At 31.0% G+C, this 14,159-nt stretch overlaps 1 protein-coding gene across 2 annotated transcripts in view; it reads left to right on the forward strand.

Moving 5' to 3' along the window:
- The window catches only part of COL21A1 (collagen type XXI alpha 1 chain), a 244,718-nt gene that overhangs the window by 206,589 nt on the left and 23,970 nt on the right, over positions 1-14,159 (forward strand). For both annotated transcript variants that reach the window (XM_031964705.1, XM_031964704.1), the window contains exons 18-21: positions 4,218-4,262; positions 5,339-5,392; positions 8,151-8,204; positions 11,153-11,206. In XM_031964705.1, the coding sequence (XP_031820565.1) occupies positions 4,218-4,262; positions 5,339-5,392; positions 8,151-8,204; positions 11,153-11,206 (207 nt within the window). The remainder of the gene's footprint in view (positions 1-4,217; positions 4,263-5,338; positions 5,393-8,150; positions 8,205-11,152; positions 11,207-14,159) is intronic.

Below are 14,159 nucleotides of genomic sequence, written 5' to 3' on the forward strand. Positions count from 1 at the left end.
TTTTTTTTTTTGGTGGGGTGGAAAAATTATAGGTCATAGATGGAGAGCTGGAATGAACTATAGAGGCCAGCTAATCTAACTCTCTCATTGTATTTCATGAAGAAGAAGAGGTTTAGTATTGTTAAAATGACTTGCTCAGTAAGATTAAAAGAGACAATGCTCTTTCCTTGTATAATACTGCCTTTTGAATAAGTTTTACAATCCCTGCCAAAATGGTATTGATATTTTCTGAATGGGTTGCAAGATTAGAATTTTGAAAACATGTCATTGTAATTTAAATGTTTCAATAATTCAAAGCTAATTAATATAATTGTAATATATGATACATATAATTATATATCATATATAATATAAGGAATGCTATGTGAATAGTTATTTGAATTGTATTAATGTAATCTTCCATACCACCCTATATTCCTCATATGCATCATGTATGTGTATTCCCAGTGTTTTGTAAATATAAAAACATAGTATTTCTGATGTAATAAAACAATGTCATATTTCATTTTTTCAAGTTTCATGAATATATTTATTTGCATAACAATGTCCATAGAAAAGGGATAAGTTCTTTCTCCTCAATTATAATGTTTTGCTTTAATTTCAAATATTATTTCAAAAGAGGTTAAAGCAGACTCTGAAAGAAACTACAAGTTAAAAGTAAGGTCACACAACCACACAAACATTGCTCTTCCACAATAAACATTCTTTTCATCAAACTTAAAATGAAGCTAAAGTACTAGAGAGATAAAAGAACCTCTTGTAAAATTTTCAGTTATTTAAATATAAATTCACACAAATTGACTACAAACACTTATATGGATGACTTTATCTATAAGAAGTAAATGATTTATTATTTGTATAAAAATATTAACTTTCATTTTTCTTTTCTTTATTTTGAACTTAAATATAAAATGGGAAAAGGAAAAAATTGCTATGTGAACAGCAGAACATAAGAAAATTCAGAATAAAAACAATAAATTACCATTTCAAGAAAGTCTATGTAATAAATACTGAACATTGTCTTCAGAATTTTCCATACTTTCTTTGCTTTCTTGTAGATGGTCTTTCATTCTCTGCTCTGTACTTTTTACTTTATTCTTTTCTCTCCCTTCCTTTCACCCCTCCCCCAAGAAGGCTCTAATTAAATGTGTGTGCATATAAAATTATAAATATATATATATATATATATATATATATACACACACATATATATGTGTATACACATACCTATATATACACATACACACATGTATATACTTATATACACATATGTACATAAATACAAATACAAATACATACCATACATACAAACATATATACATAGATATGTATAATCAATATACTTAGATATAATTATAGTCATGTGTATATAAATAAAATTATATTATGTTTATTTCTCTTTCTTTGAAAGTGGATAACATCTTCTTTCTTAAGTCTAAGTCTTTCCATATTTTTCCAACTACCAACTCATGATTCCCTATAATAACAATATTCTGACCTTGCATTGTTAAGATATTTTAAATAGTTTAAAACAATATTGATTGATAACGACATATAGTATAATTTCCCTATTTTTCTGTTTTGCCATTAAATTCCTTTTTTTTTTTCTCTATTGGTTTTGCTTACTTTCTTTTACAAGACAATTGGTATTAAGTGACAGGGTCACACAGATTAGTAAGTGTTAAGTGTTTGAGGCATAATTTGAATTTAGATCCTCCTGATTTTAGGCCCAGGACTCTATCCATTGCATCATCTAGCTGCCCCTTGTGCCATTAACTTTCAAATTGTACTTTGTCTAATGTGAAATTGACAACATTGTCATAAATCTGTAAAAACTGTGGGTGTGCAAGAAAATGATATGAATTAGACTTTTATTAAAGTAATAAAAGCTAAAAAGATTATAGTTGCTTGGTTTTATTAAAATTATTTTGACATCAGTATTTATCAGTAAATCTCTTTCCCTCCAAAAAGATATAAAAAAGCAATTTTGTGAAGCTACCAATATCTAAATCAACTCTGATAACATATTCAGTGTTCCATAACTATAGTTTGCCCTTATCTTGCAAAGAAAGGAGGAAGGTGCATTATTATAGTTCTTTCAAGTAGTTCTAATATCTGTGTTTGATTTTGCTCTTTTTATTATTCTTTCAAATCATATTGCTGTCTTCATTTTGTATATTGTTTTTCTGGTTCTGATTACTTCATTTTACATCAATTCACACTAATTTTCCATACCACCCTATATTCTTCATATACATCACTGAGCATTAAAATTTTAGCATATTCATGCATTGAAACTTAGTCATTCGCCAATTAGATTTTTGAAGCCATGTTGCCTTCTGTTGTCATTAATTTTCTTGGTGATCAGTCTGTGTTCAAGATCTTTTTGAGTTTTCTTCCTCTTTAAATCTTTCAGTCCCCCCTTTCCATTATTTTTATCACTCATTTCCTGACTCCTCATCCTCTGATTTTGATTTCTGTAGGGCCTAGATTTCTAAGTAACTTAACCCTAACCCTAAATGCTGAGTAATTTACAGTTCGTACCTATCTACCTCAACTGTCTTTTGAATGGTCAGAAATGGCCCAAGCTTTCCCTCAGAAGTGATAGAAAGCACAGGCTTCCATCTACAGTTTCTTGCCCTAGAGAATGACCTGTTCCACTCCCTATAATTCAGAACTTTGCACCATTTCTGCTCCCAGGTTGTAGTCTACAGTAGAATTTTGCTTTTGGTGACTGTGGCCAACCTGACGGTGAAGGCCTGAGTAAACTTCTGTACCATCAAGCTGAGGTTTCTATAGCACTGGAAAGAGGGGAAAGGAAATGTAGCGTGGGTGTGAGTTTTTTGCAAGTTTGTGTTGGACCCTTGAGTCTACTAATGTAGTCTCTCCAGTAGTATAAGAAATGGAAAAGGGGTATGAAATGAGCTTAGAATCAGTAAGCTATAATTCATGTTTTTTGGTATTTTTAAAATCTAATTTTGGATTTGAGTTGTCCTAAAATCTGAAGACAGTTGAAGTTGTGCTATCTTTGGTATAACTTCTGTTTTAGAAAGGTTTAAGAGGTCATATGATACAGAGAAAATGTCTAGTCCTTTATCTTATTGATCATATAACCCAAGTCTTAGTTATTCCAAATAAGGAATTGAGATGATATTGCTTACATATATTTTCTTCTAAATGTGCATTTTAAACTAGCAGATTAGCTTACTGACAAATAGTTGCTAGACCCTGAATGGTATTAAAATTTTTCAAGTATCTTTTCTTTCTTTTTTTTTTATCTTTTTTTTTTTCTAACACACATAGCTTTATGAATCAAGTTGGGAGAGAAAAATTAGAACAAAAGGGAAAAACCATGAGAGAGATTAAAAAACAGAAAAAAAAATGAAGATAGCATGTATTGATTTACATTTAGTCTACTTAGTTCTTTTTCTGGATGCAGATGGCATTTTCTGTCCAAAGTCTATTGGGATTACTTTAGATCATTGAACCACTGTGAAGAATCAAACCTTTCACACTGATTGTCATACATTCTTTCTGTTTTTATGTACAGTATGTTCCTGGTTCTGCTTGTTTTGCTCAGCATCACTTCATGTAAATCTTTTCATGCCTTTCTAAAATCAACTTGCTCATTATTATTTATTTATTATTTATTAATTATTTTTTCATTTCCTTTTCTTTCATATGCCACAACTTGTTCCCCATTCCCCAATTGATGACCATGTATTCATTTTCCAATTCTTTGATATCACAAAAAGAACTGCTATAAACATTTTGTACATATGGGTCCTTTTCCATCCTTTATGATTTCCTTGGGATACAGACCCAGTAATGACCACTGCTGGGTAACAGTTTTATAGCCCTTTAAACATAGTTTCAGATTGCTTTCCTGAATGGTTGGGTCATTTCACAACACCACCAACAATGCATTAATGTCCCAGTTTTTCTACATTCCCTCAACATTTATCACTATGTTTTCCTGTCATCTTAGCCAATCTGAGAGGTATGAGATCATGTCACAGTATTGTTTTAACTTGCATTCCTCTAATCAATAGTGTTAAGTATCTTTTCTTTCAAAATATAATTTTAAGAATCATGACATGAAGTAGAAATGTTGCTTTTTCTGTTATATTTATGAAGTTACTTACTATACCATACTTGCTACCATAATATTATATTGCTTAGAAAAGATGATACATTTTTAAATGTTTGTTTTTAAGGGAATACCTGGATTTCCTGGGAGTCAAGGTTTAATGGGACAAAAAGTAAGTATTGATTAGTTTTGAAAGATCTTTTCTGTCTTAAATAAATAGGGATTATTATATTTGTTGTATTTATATGATTGTTGTATATATGCACATGTTGTACATATATATATATATATATATATATATGTCCGCTATAAAATTAAGTAACTGCTATATCAAATATTTTGTCAACATAATTGATAATTTCAGAATTTAACTTCAGATATCTCTAGGAAATACTTTTATATAGTTCTTTGTATATTAGTGTTTCCCCAACAATGCTTACCTCCCTAATGAATGACTTCCTACTCCTGATTTTTTCTTTCCCTTTTGCTAGAGTATTTTTTAGAACTTTATCCTTCTTTAATAAAAAAGGGGAATATTGATTCACCTTCATTTTTCCAATGAAACTAAAAGGAATGAATCAATGAATGAAAGAGCATTTATTAAGTCCTTACTATATGTATAGCATGCTACTACATGTTGAGACTAAAGATACAAAAGACAGTCTCATGTCTGGGGACATTAGCTTATATACTATTAGGTTTATTCTAATTGGGAGAAATAATACATAAAGGAGAATGTTGCTCAGGGATAGATATTTTGGCCTGAACAAATATAGACAGAATGAGTTTATAAAGAAGTTCAAGAAACAAACAAAAAAAGCATTGATTGAGTCATGTTGCAAAACAGGGATATGGGCATGGGAAAAAAAAAGGTAAGGTATAAGGGTTCTGAAGCAGCAGTAAGGGGAATGATATGGTTGGGATGGCTAAACAGTCTGGAGTGAAGTCATATTTGACAAATATGACTATTTGGTACTGTCTGAAATAAATTTGGAGAGGCAATCACCAACCAGGACAACTTGAGTCCCGAGGCAGAAATTCTTCCAAGATGGAAGTAAATGGAAGGTATCTAGGTCCAATTCACATGTCATCATTTCTTTCCTCTCCTTTTTATTGCTAGATGGATTACATTAAAAAAAAACATTAAAAATCCTCAAAATAAAAAAATACAGAAAATATATTCTCAAAATAAAAAAGTTAAGAAGTATTTTCATTAAAGTTTTTAATCTGATCTATGTTTAATTTTAGGGAGAAACTGGGCCTCCTGGACCACAAGGAAAGAAAGGAGCACCTGGGTTAAATGTATGTTGATATAATTTTTAAAAATAATTAATGTACATTGTAAATGCTATACTATAAAACAATGCTTGTTGTAGGTAATTTAGGATAAAACAAATTATTTAGTTAATTGTTTAAAATATCTAATGTTGCAGAAAAGCATTTTGTAACACAGACAAAATAAAACTAATTTATGTCATATTTGACATAGAAACAAAACTAACTTGAAAATTCAGAAAGTTTGACTTCTTTATTTCCCTCATTACACTATCCACCTCCATGTAGCTTTATTAAGTCTGTCCCTTTATTGGACATGGTAAGAATGAACTCTAACCTTTTGGGATTTGTGATGCATTGGATGTTTCTTGATATTGTGGAAATATATTAGGTGTCCCAAATGTCTTAGTACAGTTTTAAGCTATAAAACTAACACTTCTGGGATACCCTACATAAACAGATTTTAGGTTTTAGAACTGAAAGAGAGCATTAAAGTCAATCCTTCATTTTTTTTAAACTTAGCAAACTGAGGCCCCAAAATATATGATACCTAAATCATTTGATTTGCCACAGCCAAATTTTGCCAAATTTTGAACCAAGACTATTTGACATGAAATCCCATAGCGTATCCTCTATATCACAAAGTAGATAAAAGTATAAGAAAAAAAGTAAAAGAGGAAAAAATCCAATAAAATGACAGCTTGAAGCACTGATTGAAGTAAGATTTTTCAAAAATGACCAGTTCTTCAAATGATTTTTTAAACTACAAACAGATGAACTGTGTGGGGTTGGCATGTTTGCCATTGCCTTATTAGACTTGACTAAAGAGCTAATTCACTGGTTGGAAGTACATTCTAACATCATGCAATATGCATGCATGTGAATTAGGAGAGAGTCTGCCAATGAATAGACATAATTACAGAATTTCAGTGATCTTCAGCTTTGGTTTTGACATTCCAATGTGATATTCTAATTATCCCAAAGGAAAAAAATATCAATTTTAGTTAACTTCAATTTAAAAAATATAAACATACTCACCCATTATATAGCATTGTTGCATGGTGGGTGGAGGGGTGTTAGGAGAGAGAAAGGGACAGGAAAGAAGTAGATGATATTACAGTTCCAAGAAGGCTTTTTAGGACCAACTATTATGCTTGTTTCCAGAAAGACAATAAAGGGTAGCTGTGAGGAAGCAGAAATGATGGGGAAAATTACTGTAATATTAATTTAAAAAGCAGTCCTTCTAGTCTCAGCTTCATTACTAGCTAACAATGGCATTTAGCTGCTTCTCTTTTCAAACATTTCAAATCATCAATTGGTAAAATGAGGGGATTGGATAAGTCTGTCTCCAAAAATCCCTCAAAACTTAAATGATCTGTTCTTGAATTGAGTGTTCTTGTATGAAAAGTGTAGGCCAAGTATTTAATCTTGATTCAATTTTTATAGGTAAATTAGAAACAGGAATTCTTTGAATTCCATCAGTTAATCAATAAACATTTATCAAGTACCTACAATGTGCCAGGCATTGTACCTATCACTGGAATCAGTAATCAACAGCTTTATGAGCAGAGGTTTCCAGAACAGCTTGTCCTGGCTAGTCAATCAAGAAGACTGAGTTTAGGCTAGAGTTCCCAACTGCATGCTAATTTTTTTTTTCAAAAATTTCTTTTGGAAGCACCAAGGATGGAAAACACAAATTCATCTAAATATTGAAATTAATGAAAATCACATGGGACATATGACTGTAAAGATTCCTAAACTTATTGCTAAAAGTCTACAAATTCTTTTATCTACAACTGAATATCTCATGAAAGTTGATCAGTTTTTGGATTTTGTAATGCAAGAACTTTATTAATTTAATTTCATGAGCCTTAAAAATGCATCAGATGTTGTATTTACTGGAAAAATGGAAAGTTTTTGGTAGATTTCATTTATGAATAGATAACAAGAATTTTACCCAAAAATGTTAACCCAGGTTTTTAGTGTGTGTGTGTGTGTGTGTGTGTGTGTGTGTGTGCATGTAATAGAATAATATAGTGGATAGATCATCCTTGGGACCAAGATAAACAGGGTTCAAGTCTACTTCACTTGTACTCTAGCCATCTCCTTAAGACTCTATCAGGGGTCCTCAAACTTTTTAAATAGGGAGCCAGTTCACTCTCAGACTATTGGGCCAGACTATAGTAAAAACAAAAACTTTGTTTTGTGGGCCTTTAAATAAAGAAACTTCATAGCCCTGGGTGAGGGAGATAATTGTCCTCAGCTGCCACATCTGGCCCATGGGCCATAGTTTGAGGACCCCTGCAAGTATAAAATAGGGATCATAGTTAGTTTTAGTGGCAAAGAAACTGTTCATGTCACTATTTTAAGTGATAGCTTTTATTTTAAAAGCCATTATTACTATGAAGGATGGCTACTCTATAGCTTGAAACAGATTTCTTCCTTCAAGAAAATCAGGACAATTTCTTCTGATGAAACAACCTTATTCTTATCATTAAGAAGAGAAAGAGGGAAGAGTATGAAAACAACTTTTTCTTTATAATCTTCTCTACATTAAATTATGGTTTTCATTAACTATTTTATCAAGATATAGAATTAATCAATCTAATGTGACATCTACATTTAAAATGTGACTTTTAGAATCCCCCCCTTTTTTTGGAAATTACTTTTGAGGATAGGAAAGGGTATGACATTACCTCCAAAATTTTCAATTGCAACTTTTCATTTTATCAAGCTTGAAACTTTAAAAGTTGCTTTCTGGAGATTTCATTTTTTAAAATTACAGGGTTTAATGGGACAAGATGGGTCACCTGGTCAGCCTGGAACACCTGGATTGAAGGTAAGCTAAAATTTAATTAGTTACAATGAAATCTTATGTATTCAAGCTCAATATTTTATTGTTTCTTTATAACCTGTCTTCCTAGATATTAATGATTTCCATAGGTAATGTAAAGAGGTTTTTCTTTTTTTTTCCCCTTTTCTCCTCTCTAATCCTCTTTGTCCTCCCTTCTCTTTTCTTTCCTTTTCTTTTCTTAATGAACAATCATATGCCAAACACTATGCTAAGCACTAAGGATACAAAGAAACTAAACTGCAAAGTATTGCATACATGAACTTGAAAGGGGAAGAGTTAAGTTTAAATTCAAAATCATTGATATCAATGACTGAGAATATGGCAGTGCCCCTAATATAAATAAATAGGAAAGGAAAGTGAGCAAGGAATATTCTTGGTGGGAGTGAAATAATAAGATTCATTTTAAAATATAGGAATCGAGATTTCAGTAGGATATCTTGATGGAGACATCCATTGTATAATCAATGTAGGATTGAAATTCAGGAGAGAATTTAAGAATGTGTTTGCATATATCTGCATGTACACACATATGCATACATGTGCATATATATGCACATATTTATATTACATATGCATGTAGTTATATTGCAGTACTATGTGCAATGAAATAATCTAGTATATGTGAATATGCATACACATATGCATGTATACACATGTATGAGGTCATTTATATTGAAATGATAATTGACTAATGGGAGGGAGTGAGGGCAAAGGGAGATGAGAAAAGAGTCCATGACAAAGCTTTGGAAAGTACTTATGTCTGGATGAATTATCAAGGAAAGTGATTGAAAATGAGCAGTTATACAGGAAAGATCAGTATTCAAAAGACTTTGATGAAACATATGTCTCACCATTTGACACAGATGTTAGAGATTAAAAATGTAGAAGGACTCATGTATTTTCTGACATTGTCAATATATGGATTTGCTTTGAGGACTTTATATATTTACATTATATATATATATATATATATATATATATATATATATATATATATATAGAGAGAGAGAGAGAGAGAGAGAGAGAGAGAGAGAGAGAGAGAGAGAGAGAACTTCTCTTTTGTGCATGAGGGGAGGTTGGGTAAATTAGTAAGTAATAATAGGTACAAAAACCATAAAAGAATATCAATAAAATATTTTAAAATGTATAGGACACAACAAAAAGGAAATATAAAACTTAAACAATTAGGAGAATTGTTACTTCATTAAATTTTGGGTGTATCCATATAATTAACATACATGTGTGAATTTTATACATCATGGATCAAATCATGTAACCTAAAACACAATTGAGGCATATAAATTGATACAATGTAAAAGTTCAGTGTGATAATATTGTCATCTAATCTGTTAATTTGTTTTGTTCTCTTTCAGCATATAATTATCCTATTGCAATTTTAGATTATGCCCGTGGATCTCTTACCTGTCATAAAGGACCCCAGTAACTTAGGAATTAGAATGAACTAGAGATATTTTGTTACAAATTATCTTCTGAAAGTGTAACAGCAAATACATTAGTATTTATTTGAAGAGACAATGTGGCATAGTGGAAAAAAAGAGCTAGCTTTAAAGCCAAAAGACTTGGGTTCAAGTTTTATACTAGATACATACAAGATATGTGATCCTGGACAAGTAATTTTATCTCTGCGCTCTACATTAGTGATATCAAACTCAAATAGAAATGGATCCCTGATGCCCCATATTGATTTAAATAAAACACAAGTTAGCATTATCTGAAATGTATTATATTTTTAAATTATTTTGTTAAATATTTCTTAATTACATTTTAATCTATTTTTGTAGCACTTGGGAGTGTTGATAGTGACTTGGAAGAGTTTCTCACTTGTACTATAGACATCCCAATTAACTGCAGAGAAGGTGCTGATCCTCATTGGTAGGGGGAGTATTTCAGCTTCCAAGAAAGGCACTCTATCTTTATACATAATTGAAGATAATGTAATTCCATTTCATTATATTGAAAATAACTTTGATCTCATTCTGGAGGGGAATCATTAGTGAAGTATCTCTTGAAAAACTTAAATAGGTTTTGTTCTTTGAGATTTTATAGAAATTACTTGGAAGAAATTGTTAATGGCGTGAATATTAATGTTTCAGGGAACACTCAACTGGGAGGAATAGATTATATATTTTTGATAGTAGAAGTAGAATCCATTAAGAGCTCAATAGAGTGGAATTATGGAGAGTTAACAAGATAGAATTTCAGAGGAATGTTATACATATGTACATGGGTTCAAATAATCAAAAAAGTTTAGGAAAAGTAAAAAATTACTTGAAAGCAAATTATGTGAGAATGAAAGACTTAACATGGCTAGTGTAGGCTTGCACTGGCCTAAACTATATGCTTAGGGGCAATAAGAAGAATCACCATATTAAATGACAGCAGTATTATACTGGGGTTTTATGTTACACAACAAACGTGTTTGAGGACACATGAATGAATAATGTGATATGTAATAAGAAAAAACTAATTCAGTTTGAATTTGTACTAATGCAGCATCCTGAGACAGAGGTAATAGTCCCAATTCAGGTTGCTCAGGTGAAGCAATATTTGGAGTATAATTTTTAGTTCTGAGTGAAACATTTTAGGAATAGAGGTTTTGACAAGCCATAGTTTTTGAAGAGAGAATCCAGGATGAGGAAAAATAGAAAATGACCATATTTAGAGGGTATAGAGAAGTCCGCTCCAACTAGTTTTGAAGAACGTTGGAAATCATGTCTTATTTTAAAATGATTAAAAATTGTGTAGCCTCCCAGATTGAATAACATTCAATTCTCTTTTTTGTTTTCATGTTTTAAATTATTTCTAACAGATCTTCATAAGTACCTTTAGTTAATATACATGACTTAAGTTTATTGCTTCAACCTACAAAAAACAAAAACAAAAAATAACCCTTTTTGATACTCTGTTAATAGGGAAATAGAGGTGAACCTGGAGTTCAAGGAATATCTGGATCTCCTGGGATCAAGGTATTTTGCTTTTGGTTAATTAATTTGGAAATGCTTCACAGTGAATCATAATACAAACACCATTTTCTTTTATTTTTTAAATAAAGAAGGTTTTAATGTAATGAAGGTGAAAAGCTTTCCTTTTCTTTTTTAAGTATATGGAATTATTTAGTACAACGATTATGAATATAAACAAAACAAATAGCCATAACCAATATGGGGTTACTTTGCTTCTCTTTTGGTCATTTGCGATTATTTACATAATGGAGAATATAATATTATTGACCCACCATCAGCAGTGATTTACTTTTGAGTTAATTTACCAAATAATGTTGATAGTTTTTTTTTTTTTTGGTTGTTGTTTTTGTTTTTGTTTTGTTTTTTTCTGGTCTGCCCATAGTCTCTTTCCATGCCACTGGAAACAAACAAACAAACATACAAAAAATGCACTTAGGATTCTACAGATCAAGCTGCTTCAGGATTCATTTGTTCAAGGCTAAGATATCTTAGTTACTTTTATCTTCCTCACATCAAATGGTGGGCTGTCATTGTTCATTATGGGGATACTTGGATCACATTAGCAATCAGTTTATCAACAACTTTATTATGTACCAGGCACTTTGCTAAATTGTAGGGATACAAACAATAAGTAACAGCAAGTGTTTTCCCTAGCTCAAAGACTTCCCTATAGGCTTTTTAATATGTATCAGCTTCCTCAGTACAAAAAAGTGGAAGCAGACAGTCTGAGGAATTGGCATACTCTGAACCTGGTTCCATGATTATGAAGATAGTTAAGCAGAATAAATTAGCATTTATATTCATTCAATTAAATATCCTGGAGATGGTTCAGGGTGGTTTCCCTTATCTTTTAAATATATGATTTAGTAGATTAGTATTTAAAGACTGAAGACATGGGATCACATCCCAGCTTTGCCTTTTTCACCTGCTTGAACTTGGAAAAATCATAGCCTCTCTGGACTTCAGTTTTCCTCATTGGAAAATGAAGCAGTTAGATTATATTACTTGTAGCATATCTTCCAGCTGTATCTCGATGGTGCTATAATCTTATAACTCATCAAAAGATATACATGTAACTTATAGTGAGAAGCAAAAAATATCTCCCATAAGGTCATTTAAGTGGCTTTTTATGGTCAGAAAGAGAGAATTATTTTAATGACGGAAAATCATTAAAAGATCAGGGATGGAGAGAATGCATTTTAAAATCCATGTTAAATCTAATTTATGTATACATATTATACAGTTATCTTGCTATACCAGAAAAATCCTTAGCCTAGATGTCAATTTAATTATATCAGTATGGGAAAAATAATTACACAGTGCAAAGTAAGTTGGTAGTAAAGGGGGGAAGGAATTTAGAGCACAATTACATCCATATATTCTTTGAATACTCCAAACATTTATTATGTAACTACTATGTTCCAGGATTCTATATCTAAGAGATACAGAAATCCTTATGATAGATCACTATTCTCAAAGCAATCAGTCTTAGGAATTATGACATTTCAGAATTAAATAATGAAAAATAAAATATGCTAAATTGCTAAGAAAAATAAAGAGTATAAGAAGGTTCAGAGAGAAGTGAATTATCTTCCAGATGGGAAAACCAAGATTGGATTCACAAAGGAAGTAAAAATTGAATATGGCACCATCTAATGGAACGAACAAACAATTGATCTAGAGTGAAAAGCTGTTGTTTAATTGTTTCTTAGTCATATCTGACTCTTTGTGATCCCATTTGGAGATTTTTTGGCAAAGATATTGGAGTGGTCTGCCATTTCCTTTTCTAGCCTATTTTACAGATAAAGAGACTGAGGCATATATTTTTGAATTTGTATAAATCATTTAACCTTGTTGGATCTCAGTTTCCTCATTTGTACAATGAGGAAACTAAAGCAGATGGTTTCTAAGTTAATTTTTCACTTCCTGGTCTATGATACATATGAACAATAAACTTATATTATCTCCAATGAGGGAGAAGTCTGAGCAGAACAAGGAAAGTGGGTGATGTTTCTAAGGAAATGTATAGCATTTAAACTACAATAAAAATGTCAACAAGTCAACAATATATAATTGCACAAACATTTACTATGACTGGAACACCATGCTAAGAATCAGGAATACAAAAAAAAAAAAAAAGGCAAAGGCAATCTCTCCTTTCGAAGAACTCATCATTTGAGATACAAAGGTATAAAGTATTTCAGGATGTCAACAGCTATAATTTCATGAATGAGGGTTCTCCCTTAAGAGAAACAGATAAATCTTTTAAAAATATCTGCTAGCCTTCAAAAAGTTTTCTGTATTCATAGCAAAAATAATGTTTTATTTTTCATTTATTTATTTAATTATTTTAAATACACATTGCTCTATGAATCATGTTGGGAAAGAAAATCAGAATAAAAGGAAAAACCATGGAAGAGAAAATCAAACAGAAAAAAAGAAGTGAACATATCATGTGTTGATTTACATTCAATCTCCATAGTTCTTTTTTCTGGATGCAGATGGTATTTCTATCCAAAGTCTATTGGGATTGCCTTGGATCACTGAATCACTGAGAAGAACCAAATCTTTCATAGTTGATCATTATGCATTCTTGCTGTTATTATGTACAATGTATTCCTGGTTCTGTTTATTTTATTCAACATCAATTATTGTAAATCTTTCTAGGGCTTACATTCTTGTTTTCCTTCTCAGACTTTTTTTCTTTCTTTCTAGATCTGATTTTTCTTGTATAGCAAGATAATTGTATAAATATGTATACATATATTGGATTTAACATATGCTTTAACATATTTAACATGTATTGGACTACCTGTCATCTAGGGGAGGGGGTGGGAGGAAGGGGAAAAGTTGGGACAGAAGGTTTTGCAAGGATCAATGTTGAAAAATTACCCATGCATATGTTTTGTAAATAAAAAGCTATAATAATAATAATAATAATAATAATGATAAAATT

The sequence above is a fragment of the Sarcophilus harrisii genome, chromosome 4 (assembly GCF_902635505.1).
Source record: "Sarcophilus harrisii chromosome 4, mSarHar1.11, whole genome shotgun sequence".
Taxonomy (NCBI): Eukaryota; Metazoa; Chordata; class Mammalia; order Dasyuromorphia; family Dasyuridae; genus Sarcophilus; species Sarcophilus harrisii.